At 37.5% G+C, this 13282-nt stretch overlaps 1 protein-coding gene across 1 annotated transcript; it reads right to left on the reverse strand.

The window, feature by feature from the left end:
* Positions 1 to 344: 344 nt before the first annotated feature.
* On the reverse strand, positions 345 to 9622 carry CALM1 (calmodulin 1). The gene is made up of 6 exons (XM_074289732.1): positions 9225 to 9622; positions 5765 to 5795; positions 4572 to 4715; positions 1823 to 1929; positions 1497 to 1632; positions 345 to 1317 (listed from the first exon to the last, which is right to left on the reverse strand). Exons 1-6 carry the CDS (start codon positions 9225 to 9227, stop codon positions 1289 to 1291), a joined length of 450 nt encoding a protein of 149 aa, XP_074145833.1. The 5' UTR covers positions 9228 to 9622; the 3' UTR covers positions 345 to 1288.
* Positions 9623 to 13282: the final 3660 nt, after the last annotated feature.

A 13282-nucleotide genomic window follows, 5' to 3' on the forward strand; every position in this document is an offset into this window, starting at 1 on the left:
CAGCATGTTTTAAAGGAATCCCCGGTAAATGATTTAGAGATTAGATGTTTATTCTTCAGGCTGTTCTGCCTGAACTGATCATTGTTAGCAGTAAAAAAGCCAACTAGATAGATTTCTAATCATATGAAAAAAAAGATCAGTATGTCTATCTCTAGTAAATACCTTAGGACTCAAAGAGATTAGTTCTTACTACTGAGAGGATGGAAGGGAAAAAACCCAGAGGTGAGGGTACTCTAATAGGTTGGTCTGCTAGCACAAAACTTCCCCTCCTCCCCCAATCCCCACAGCTCTCAGCTGCCCTGTCCCCATTTAAATTTCAGCTTTACAAAGCATTTAAACACCACTTTAAGTTAATGGTCTTTTATTGGAAAAAAAAAAAAAAAAAAAAAAAAGACTAGCATTTACAACTTGGAATGGACATAAATTGTAATATCTTGAACAGCGATGTTGATAGTTGTGCTGAAGTCCACAGCCTACTCTGCCGGCTCCAAGTCATGGTACAGAAGGTTTTAAAAATAGAGAGTCCAAAGATGCTCCCTTGGTGAAGGTTTCTTTTCAAAAATTTTGTGTGAATGGTAACAGTCTGACATCCGTTTCGCTATAGTGCAATGCAGACAATGCTAAACCAATAGAAACACAGACATGCCATCCAGAGTTTGAGATCATCATTAGGGTTTGGAGCACACTTAAGTACAGAAGACCCACCATTAGGGCTACATCTTGAAATTCTGCATCCTTCAACCATTTTGCTGCATACCATCCTGAGGTAAACCAATTTTACTTTATTGTATTTACTTTTTTTTTTTTAAGTAAACCAGCTATGACAATTTATACTAACAAATTGAACTAGATAACCCACATGGGTACATTTTTTAATTTTGTTTTTTTGTTTTTCTTTTTTTTTTTTTTTTTAATACAAATGTCTGACTGTGCTCAATTGTCAAGCTGCATGCATGAAAAACTGGCCAGCCCAAACAGTGTAATAATCATTAGCAAATGGAACTTTAAGGAGTCCACTAAGTGCTTCCTTATCATTTAAGGTAGTAGTACAAGTACTTATATTGTAAAACTGATGTGTAACTTGATCTTTTGGGGACAGGACCACCAACCAATACATGCAGATTTTTTTTTTTTTTTTTTTTGTGGACAGAAGGTACTTTTGACATTCAGTTTTGCTATACAGAAACAGAATGAATAAATGAACTTTTTTTTTTTTTTTTTTGCAAGAGGTAAGTAAAAGATTCAATTTGATTCATCTAGAGGGGGGAAAAAAGGTGAGAGGAGATCTTCATTTTGCAGTCATCATCTGTACGAATTCTGAAAAGACAAATAACCACAGCTTTTGGTTATCTTCAAAGCAACTGTAACTTAGTAAAACATCTAAATTGTACTGTACATAAAAGAAAACTTAATGCCTAAGAAGTTGAATACCTTGTCTATTTTGCTAATGAGGGAAAAAAAGCCATACTGAAAGGTCTGGTAAGTGGGCATTTTACCTTCATAGTTGACTTGTCCATCTCCATCAATATCTGCTTCTCTGATCATTTCATCTACTTCTTCATCTGTTAGTTTTTCTCCTAAGTTTGTCATTACATGACGTAGTTCTGCTGCACTGATGTAACCATTGCCATCCTGTGAACAGTCAATGATTATGTAGTTTTTTAAAGAGTTTAAGTCTTTCATAACTGTTCTACACTCAATCCGTGCTCATATAAACAATTTTCCACTTTCTAGGTTAACACTCTGTTATAGCTTGTAGATGATTAAAATCTTCAGATAGTCTTGCTTAAAACTGCTATTTGTAATATGGAATCAGCAATACCTTGTCAAAGACTCGGAATGCCTCACGAATTTCTTCTTCACTGTCTGTATCTTTCATTTTTCTAGCCATCATGGTCAAAAATTCAGGAAAGTCAATAGTGCCATTACCTCAAAAAAAAAAAAAAAAGAAAAAAAAAAACACCAAAAAAAAAAACAGAAATTAGGTTACTCAATTTTGATTTTAAAATGTTCTGTTTTGTTTTTTGGTAAGAGATACTCAATAACACCATTTCCTTTTAAGTAGATCCTTTTAGGCATTTGCTAGATAGATGACAGACCACTAACCACTTAATTTCAGGACAGTATCTTTTAATTCAAAGAAATACATAAAGTCCCAAATTGACTCCAAAATGCCACCGTATTGCTCATGCAACAAAACAAGAAAGAACAAATGAAGAGGAGAAATCACAATATCATATGAGCTGAGTCTTCATGTTCCCTAGAGCCTGGCTCTTGAGCTCATTTCCCACAGGGAACAGATGTTTCTTCTTCCATGTTTGTATCCACTCAACTCAGTAGGAATTTATAGAGATCTAAGTGATGCTACTGATAAACTAGGGCTCACAGATTAGAACGGACTTCAAAACCAGGCATTTTGATGCCATCTCCCTCACCACAGTGTTTAATGTGACATGCATTAAATTTGGAAGAACGAGGACTGAGATAAGTAATTTTCTTCTTTTCCCTATAGTCCATAAAATCTTATTAGTACACTCCTCTACTATCTCACCCTCCTTTATAAACAATATTAAGATAATGATAATGGAATCATAGACTAGAGCTGAAAGGAGCTTTTTAATACAGAATGACAGTTGGCATTTACATAGTGCTTGAAAAGCACTTTCTATGTGTTCTCATTTGATCCTCTGAAGAATCCTAAAGTAAGTGCTATTATTACCTTCATTTAGCAGATGAGGAAACTGATTCAGAAAGGTTAAGTGTCTGAAAGCAAGATTTGAATGCTTAGCAGACCAGGATTCAAACCCAAGTAATCTGACTTTTGGTCCAGGATACTTCCCACTGTACCCCACTGCCAATCAATAGCTATCATATTACCTTTTTATATAATATCATTCCTTCTAAGAATGTTTGTGAATTTCACATATCTTGGACTATGATTTAAGACAATTTCTTGTTCTGTCAAAAAAACTTTATTGCTACAACCATTTTTTCAATTTATTAATTAATACTTATACATTAATACTTCAACTGGGAAAAACATTGATTTGTTCCAATAAGTGAAAGGAACAAAATTGCAAGAGACTAATAGTATCACATTGTTAACATTTTGAGGTGTGGTTATCCTTTCTGATAAAGTTAAAACTAAAACACACTCTCTATAACTATCACTTTGTGGGTTCCAAAGAATAAAACTCACAATATTATTTTATATATGCAATATAAAAAAATCCCAAGATATTTATTGAATTATTTTGGAGTGACCAACTCATAATGTCTTTAAATTCTTGATTGTGCATGATCACTCCTTTATCACATCAGTTGCAATTACTGTAGTCTGTGTCTTTAAGGGTGAAATTTTTGTCACCTCAAGAGATGAACTTCCAATCTTTTTTCTTTTTTTAAATTGTTTTAGAGTGGAAAATAATTAGTCTAAATATCTAAGCATCTCAGCAGACAACTAACACAATTTAAAACTATTTATTAGGCTTGTATTCCAAAATAATTATAATGAAAATCAGAGTTATAAAGTAGAACAAATATCGACTCTAATAGAATTTATATAGAGAGAGAAGTAATGAGAGAACTGAGGTTTAGACCTTGATCAGGCACTTACTTTCCATTGGAAAAATCATTTCATTTCTCTGAGTCACAATTACTCTGCCAAATACAGCGCCACCTTTCCCCTTACAGTTATACTGCTATGAATAACAAGCAATAATGTACACAAAGAATACAACAGAAAGCGTAGTACTTGACAAACATATTGCTTATACACGCTTCTGACACTAAACTCTCAGTTCATTTTTCATCTGGTTAGCAGCTTTCCAAGACTGATTCTCCTTGCCCTGTCTCATCCCCATTTCAAACCATTACCTAACATCTCAGTGCTTACTTAGTTTATACTATAGTTGAGGTAACATATTGATATGTGACCCAATAAAAAGGTAGCTTGAGTAGACAAACGCTCCTTTTAAACACAGACACCATTTCTCCTTTTGTATTGACCTAAAGACATAGGAACAATATCCTTCAGTAAAAAGCCCTCAAATGTTGACTGATAAAAATGTTCTGTGTGATATAAAAATTTTTTAGTAATAGGTCATAGCAACAATAAAAAAACTAGTGAGAATTCAGGCTAATTAACAAGAAAAATGTAACTTTCAGATACACAAACAATACTAACAAATAACCAAACTTCAATTTTAGTTCTGACTTGTTTTCACCTGTATACATAACTACAATTTATTTATCCAGGGCTATTGAGAAGTTATGGGACCTACCCAGGACAACATAGCCCGTAGTATCAGAGTCAAGACAGAAAATCCTCCAGTCTAGTCCTCTATTTACTGTCCTTGAAAACTGCTTTAATAGGCAAAGAAAGACATTTTACTTTCACTTTTTGGTGCAGTTTCCATATGATTATCCTCATAAAAGATTATGAAGATATAAGCAACTATATAAAAGCCTTTTTATGTATTTACTTATGGTCCTGAAAGATAGACTTAGAACATGTTTTAACTGGAGAAAATTACACAACCCTTGAGCTCATTCAGATTTCCAGCTCTTACCATCAGCATCCACCTCATTGATCATATCCTGTAATTCTGCTTCTGTTGGATTTTGACCCAGTGACCTCATGACAGTTCCAAGTTCTTTTGTCGTGATGGTGCCATCACCATCTTTGTCAAATAGGGAGAAGGCTTCCTTGAATTCTGAAAACAAAATCCATATCACCTCAGTCTATCGATCATAATAATAATAATGCTTAATCGGGAATTTCCAGTATCACTGAAATACTTTAATAATTTTTTTTTTAACCATACTATCTTTTTATAGCAGCCTAAAATGCATACATATTTATTTGTGGTATTATTTCCTCTCTAGTAACAGATTTGAGAGTTATGATATGTATATTATATATACATGTATTCGGTGGAGTTTAAGTTATTTCTATCTAGGTATGCTCACAGACTATTGGAGAACAGATCTAGATCATCTCTCTCAACTCCCTAACTTGCTACAAAGTCTAATTAAAGAAAAAAAAAAGTTTTTCTTTATTACAATTTCTTAAGTAAAGACCATAAATGAGTAAAACAAGGAATTATTTACATGGATCTGCAAAAAATAATCTTAGAAACGTCTTGAAATGAGACTATATTAAATAAGGAGACATGATCTTTGCATACATGATCAACAAAATATAAAGTTAAAAACCAAACCAACTTTTTTCCAGTCACCAGAGACTGCTTTCTAGCTTTATTTCTCAATCATTACAGTACTAGAGAAATTCAACATGTTCATTTACATGTTCATCATCATAGGTTATTTCATGACAGATCAAAAACTTTCCCAATTACTAAAAATGGAGAAATCTAAACTAAAATTTAAAAGACAGATTATTTTATGTATACTTGTTATTTTAAAATTCTTTAAAGAGGAACAGTTGAATCCTACCTTATTTGGTTCATTAGTTTAAAAAAAAAAATAAAGATCAATCAAAAGGAGCCAGTGTAGCAATTAATCAATTTAGCTTGTTCTTAAGCAGCTCAGAAGATCTTGGTAAAACAGGAAATTCAAAGTTAAATGGCATCCAACTATCTTCATACATATTTTCCTTTTACTTAGTAGGCATTTATTATTTGTCACATTTGATGTTATTCCTTTCTTTCATTACTGATCCACCCCCAGAAAAACTGGTTTTAGTTTTTCATAATTACTAGCTCTGATATTCTAGGCACTTCCCATCATCAGTGACACTTACCAGCAATTTGCTCCTCAGTCAGCTGATCAGCCTATATGAAGAAAAGAAGAATGTTAGAATCTAAAGATGGAACAGTTTGGAATTAAGTGATAAGCATTCCTGTTTCATTAAAAGTATTGAAAGCTCCTAGATTCAATCTTCTTTGCAATTAGCATAGGGCCTGGCACAATATAAGTTCCTAATAAATGTCTGCTGATAGACTTGTTTCTTTCCTGAATGGCCTGTGACCAAAAAAATCCTTAAAATGAAAAATATGTAAAATCCTGAAAGTCATTATCTACCAGGCCAGAAATACAAGAAACAAGGAATATCCTGTATCCAATTTTAAAATGTATTGCTGCAAGAAAGTAACAACTGTAATGTGGTTACAACGTGATTAAAGTTCTTTCTGAATTGATGGCTTATCTTATATACTATGAGAACTTTAAATAACCAGAAGAGGTCAGAGCTTGACTTGATAAAATATATGAAGAATGGTACCTCTGGTGGCAGAATGCTTTTTAGCATCAAATTAAAGGTATCCAAAGAGAACTGAAACAGAAGAGTGCCATCTACCGAATCTATAATATAACTTTCCAAAGTAACCACTTTTTCTCATCCAAGAAGTGACCCAGCCCAACTGCAGCTGGAGAGCTAACAGGATCATATCCAGGTCTAGGTTTTTATAGTATCTTGAGTATTGCTGCTGGCACTCTAAATACAGGTTATGTAATTATACTGTATTGGATATAAAAGCATGTTAATCCATTTATAGGAGATGCATTTAAATGGGGAGAGGGGGGGAAGAGAAACAGAATGTACACCAATGGCTTTGTCCTCCAACCTCAAAGCTTCCTTTAAATGTAATAAATGCTTTCTGGTTATTTTAATTAGGCAGTTATTTGTTAAAAGCCTACCACTTTATAATGCTTCCAGCCAAATTACCATGTGACTCAGTGACAAAGAGAATGTTTTTAACTTAGTTGCTATAGAACACAGTACCATTAAGATTATAAAAACCTACACAATAATTATTCACCTGCCTTTCTTTATGGAGAAAGAAACTATTCAGTTTGCCCCATTAACATGCACCTCATCCCTTTTAAGGATATCAAAAAAAATTTTCATTTTAAGAAACACGTCTATAAATGGCATGAATTTTAATTCTCATAGGCCAGTAAAGCAAACAATTAGAGAGCAATTGTATTCTCATGTATCTTGCTTTCAATTGAAGAAAACTTATGGACATATTTGCAAAATAATTCCTAATAGCCTTTTCCTTGATCCGTCATGCATGAAGGAAAGAAACATTTCTCTTTCAGGGCCTTTCACAATAATAATCACATTTGAACCTAAAGTTTTCTGATTGGTAAACAACTTGAAAGTGCACACTCTTTCAACCCCAGTAGCAATCAATTAGTTGGCTTTTTTTTTTTTTTGATCAAGTGAAATAGTCCTGATGATTTATGTAACACTACCAGAAGGTCTTTATTGTACAACAGAAAAGGCCACACCTCATCCTATAGCCAGGAAGAAATGAACGGCCAGTTCCATTTCACCAAATAAATAAATAAATAACTGGAAAATTAACCTATTGGAGCTATTGAAGAGTACATGGCCCTTATAAAGCATCCAGCAGTTTGCTTTTCCTAAGCAACTGCCTCTTGACACCACCCCATTGCCCTGACTACCAGGGCAAAGGTAGTAACACTGGAGCAATAACCCCACCCAGCCAAGCCATAAAATCCTGTCCCAGTGATGTCAGTTATCCCCAGGGGGAGAGGAGGGGGTTAATGGAGGAAGGGGGCTGTGAAAAACACACACCCAGCACCGTCCATAATCACATTTGGCAATCGGCAGGCCGGCAGGAACTGCAAAGAGAGAGCGGAAACTCTGGAGGGCATCTCCCCCCCCCCCCAGACCGGGAAGTAACAGCGCAGGGTAGGGAAATGCAGTGAAAAAGGATCGTAACCATGACAAAATGAAGAGATAACCGCATATTAGGAAAAGTTGAAATGAGGAGAAATTGTGGGAGACTTGGAAAATTCTAGAAATGCATAGAAAGCTAATAATTATGTTTCTTGTCCCTCGCTTATAGCAACAAGGACTTGAGAGCTTCCCCTTTCCAACCACTGCAGTCACTGTGTTCACCATTGTCCAATAACCCCCACTCTGCTTTTTTTCCTCCTCCTCCCACCCCCTTCTGGTCTTACAAGCCGGCGAACCCGCGGCTGCCTCTTCCAATACCCTCCATCCCACTCCGCAGCCGCCTCCTCTTAAAGCAGAAACTTTGCAGTCTCTAATGGAAACCAAGCTGCTCGCCAGCTCCCCTCAACCTCCTCCCCCCACCTCCCGCCTTCCCCGCCCCAATTAGCGCGCAAGCGAGAACGCTTCTCTAGGGAAGGAGGAGACCTCATGATGTAACGAAGCCCACAAATGGTTTTACAGCTGCGTTTTTGGGGTAGGAGGAAAGGGACACATTGCAATAACTGCAGAACCCCCACCCCCCTAAGCGCAGTGCAGCTCGGCAGCTTCCGTGCTATCCAAATCTCTTCCCCCTAAATTTCCTACATCGCCGCCCCCCCACTCCTCGCTTTCCTGCCCCCACTCCACCCATTCCAGCCTCCTAATTTCCCTCCCCCCAACTCGCGTCCAGCGCGCACAAGGATAGAGAAGTGGGAGCCTCTGGTCCAACCTCAGAGAGGTGTACTTGGTGGTAATCAAGGAGCAACTAACAGGGAACGTGTTCTGCGTCTCAGTCAGGGTAGCGACAGCCGTGGAGGCAACAAAAACCCCGAAGCCCTCGATCCGGGCCAAGCGTAATGCGCCAAAGGCTCATTCATTTTCTCTAGGATAGCCTGGGAGGAGAACGCGTACATCATTTCCATCCTCCAACCTCGTTGCCATTTCCCCAAAGCTAAGCTGCAATCCGCCCTAACGCCCCCCCTCCCCAGCACGCAGACACACAAGGCAATCATCTCCCCCTCCCCCAACTGCTGCCCTCCGACAGCCTCCCCCGAGGTGAGAGGCGCGCTGCAGGCAAGGCACTGCAGGCAGTTGGGGGAAGCGTGCGTTGGTTGTTGCGAGGGGCTAGGCGGAGAGGGAGGAAGGGAGGGAAGAGGAGGGGGTGGCTGAGTACAAGAGAGCGCAGATGCTGCAGCAGATCCAGCGCCCATGCAGTTCCACAGCCCACGGCGAACTTCAGCGGGGGGTGGGGAGAGGTGGGGGGGGGAAATAAAAATTAGAGACTACTTCGCAAGGAAAATACACACAAACACATACACACAGAGCAGTTCCAAAATGCATCCCTGCTATTCGTATCTTACAGATCCAGGAAAAAAATAAAATAAAAGGCAACCCCTTTCCCCTACAAAAAGAAAAAAAAGCGCTACTAACAAAATAGGAAATAAACCAAGAACTTAGAGAAAAGGAAAAATGAGCGCAAGCAGCTGCTACGACAGCAGGAGCCACCCCTACCTACCATTGTGCGCGAGAGGGGAGAGAGGAAGGAAGGAACGAAGGAGACCGCTGCTGCCGCTTTGGTGGGGAGCTTGCTGCACTAGCGCTGTAACCACCGGCCCTGCTGCAGCTCCGGCCTCCGAGATTGTGAACAAGGTTGTTGTGGCTGCTCTTGCTACCGCGGCTGCTGCTGTTGCTGAAACTGCTGCTGCTGCTGCTGCTGCTACTACAGCCGCCACCACCGCCCGAGTAACGGAGCCGCCTCCTGCAAACCACTTCCCACTGCAAGCGCTGGAGGTGTGATACTGCGCCGCAACCCTCTCTATATATAATGCGATGTATCCCTCCGCCGGAGCCTAGGGATCACAGGCAGCGAGAGAGAGGCAGAGTGGCTGCGGCGCGGTGCGTAGCCTCGCCCCTAATACGTTCCCCCTACCCGCCCCCCTCCCTTTCCTTCTCCACCCTCCAGAAGCCGGGCCCTCCTCCTCCTCCTCCTCCTCCTCCTCCCCAGCTCTGTCAACTCGGTTGGGCAGCCAGAGGTAGGAGAGAGCGAGGCATTCCCTTCCTTGTACCCACAGGCTAAAGCAGAAGGGACCGCACCTTGGCATGAAGTGCAGCAGAGAGCTCTAGAATGTGGGTAGGAATCCAGCACTGAAGCAGAGAATGATAGGAAACTCGCTTTGCAGAAGGTCTGTCTGTGAGGTTTGGGTGACATAGGTGCCCTGCGATAGCCAGAAAAGGTAAACTCTCCGCACCTTCGAGATCTTCCTGCGACAACACTTTGTCCCCTGCCTGGGAAAGATGCCCTTACTGCGGGGGTCTCCGTACAACTCGGAGTCTAGGAGTTTTCACTTAGCTTGCATTGACATTGCAGACTGCTTTATGGGACCTGCTCTTAAAAAAAATAAATAAATAAAAAGGAAAGGGAAAAACTGTTACCCTAAGTGCTACAAAAACTGGAGGAGAGGGGATGGAGACTACTCGGGGGAGGGGAGGAAAGGAGGAAGATGGAGCCAGGCCAGAAATGAATTGCATCAAATGTAAAGCAACATCAGAGGTATGCTGGGGAAAGAAAAACCAAGCTGCAATTTTATGGTGGAAGAAGTTGACTGGAGGATTTCTCTCCATGTTTTCCCTCTAATTTTAAAGGAATAGCTAAGGCTGGGAAGGATTTGTTTTGCCTGTCAATTACATTTTAAAATATCGTACAACCTAATTCTTCATGAAATAATCCCTTCAGTAAACCTGAATTACATTTACCCTTCTCCCTGCTTCTTTTTTTGGCTTTTATCTGTACAAAAACACTGTATTTCAGGTCTAAGGGCACCAAAATCTAACGTATTAATAGCTTGCAAAGTCATGTTTTAAATATACTTATATTTACTTTTTGGGGGGTGGCAGCGCAGCTTTACAACACATATATAAAATAAGAAGGGACAAATTTTAAAAATCTAGAAGAATTCCCTCTCCACACGATGACTCAATTACATTCGTAACTAAGACTGGGCTTTCTAAAATGACATTTTATCTTTAATTTTACTTTACCTAAAGCATATTTTAAATTGTAGTTTTAAATAGTGAAATTGTATTTTCAGTCATTCAATTTAAGCACAAGCTTTTTAAAAAAAAAATCTTGATAAAAACGCTATAGTTTCACTTTTTGCAAAAACAGACCACAGAATTTGATCTTTTGTTTACAAGGCCGAGGAAATAGTTGCAAGTTATCCTTCCCTTAGTCTTTCAGAGAACACTGAAAAGTGTTTAATTGACCATTGTAGACCAGAGTGTGTTTTGCTTGGGTATGTTTGCTTTTGACTGCAGAAAAATATTTGTCAAAGAATATAAATGCAGACACTACAAGATTTAATAGGATAACCCTATGCAAGCCATCTATGCCATTAATTGGAGTAGGATTAGAAATTTCTTAATGGATCTGCTTCTGGAATGCCAGAGAAAGGCTGAATCGTCCAGCTCAATCTAGAGTGATTTCTCGAACAAACTAAAGATTACCATAACCTTCCTTTTTTCATTTAGGAATATATTATTCCCCTTTACAAAATCTACAAAGAAATCCTTATTCTGTGTTCATTGGGAACTGTAGATGTGGGAAGGAGGAGAAATTTTAATGGGAATAAATGTACATATTAATGAGAAAGTTGTAAATAAGGAAATAAACAAAGTGGGGGCTATAAAATCAGCTCAAGGAATATTAATAATCCAATGCTTTACAAGTCTGAGAAAATATCTAAGAATGATTCCATTACTTAATGATTTATTCAGCTCATCAGATATTTTGTACTCATCTTTTTTTTCCTAGAGTTTTCTGAGAATAGTTAATTGCAACTTTTTCATGTCATGCTAAGGATAAGTGATAGGATATAATTAAGATTAGTAGAAAAATAAACAATATTAATATGTAAAGGATATTATGATTCTATTATGCTTTTGTAAAGTAAGGTCATTTTAGCCTTGAAAACTATTCAATCTCTAACAATATTTTTTCTTCTATTCTGTGATTCATTTGCCTTAATTGTGCTTAAAATACATTTCAATACAACTTTCATATGTGAGACATACTTTCTGCTCAAATTTAATATTCAAAAGGGAAATAATTTTTTGCTGAGTATGATTCTTCACATTATATATCAGTTACTTCTGACTATTCTTTAATATATGAAAGCTTATCTTAGCTGTCACATCTATTGGGGGATTTTACTTTAGTTTACTTTATGTTTTATATATTTTTTTAAACTTTACTTTTATTTGCTTTACTAAGTTTTATGGCTACTTTGACACACTGAAATATAAGAAGGTCCAAATGACTTGCCCAAGATCTTCCAGTGAGTCAGTGCTGGAGCACAAAGTAATTAAACTTGACACCTATTTTGCTTCTTCCTTTGGGGTTCCAACATTAAATTTTATATGAATGAATCAGAATGATAATTCTAACACATCTTTCAAAGAGTAGTTTTAAAGTTTGTTCTAATGCAAGAGAGAGATTCTTCAGGTTCACAGATTTCTCTTTACAATGGACCCAGTTCTTTCTAAAGTCAAATAGAATCTTGAAAATAAATACAACCACCTGATGCTGAAGATAAACAAGAAAATAAGCATGGGAGCCAAGAGACCAGAGTTCTAGTCCTAGCTCAGTTCCTAGTTAACTGTGTGTTTGAAGTAATTTCATTTCTATGTGCTTCAATGTCCTTATCTGTTAAATGAAGTTATACTGGGTAAACTTTAAAGTCCATTCCAGCTTTAAAGATTCTGCAAGCATTCTATGAATCATAATTCAATGAGGACTAAAAAGTCCATGTAATCAAGACATTTAAGTGGAACTGCTCTTATACAATGTTTAAATGCAATGATATTAAATATTTTAAAAGAGAAAACAAAGTAATTTAAACACAATGCATTGAACAATGTAAAGACACAAATCTTAACACCCACAAAGTTCAGAAGGGCATGTAATGTGCAAGTATATTCTCAATGGGTAAGATACATTACAATCAATTCTTCCCTTAAAGTTGAAAAACCATTTACTTAATCAGCTACTTATAGCATTATTCCTATAGAATTGTTCCATATAATACTTTTTGTCTCAATATCATATTTCTTTGCAGAACTAATTATTAATATTAAATGCTATATTCAGTTCAAAAACAAGAATTCATTAAATTCTTCTTACATCTCAAGAACTATCCTAGACTCTCAAGAGACAGACAAAAAAAGCAAAACAATCTTTGTCTTCAAGGAGCTTACATTCTATTGGGGGAACAATACGTATCCATATAGTAAATATAAAATATTTTCAGAATAAATTCAAAGTGACTTAGAGAAGAGGTACCAATAAATGGAGAGTAATGTATTTGAGGCATTGTAGCATAGTAGATGGATCACTGGCCTGAGAGTCAGGAAGACTTGGATTTGAATTCTAGCTCATATAATTATAAGCTTTGTGACCCTGAACAAATTATTTAACTCCTCTAGGTCTTAGTTCCCCATCTGCAAAAAGGGGGAGGGGGGCTGACCTTGATGTTCTCTAAGATTCTAAATCTAAATGTATAATGCTATGACAAGGGG

Source organism: Sminthopsis crassicaudata, chromosome 2 (assembly GCF_048593235.1).
Source record: "Sminthopsis crassicaudata isolate SCR6 chromosome 2, ASM4859323v1, whole genome shotgun sequence".
NCBI lineage: Eukaryota > Metazoa > Chordata > Mammalia > Dasyuromorphia > Dasyuridae > Sminthopsis > Sminthopsis crassicaudata.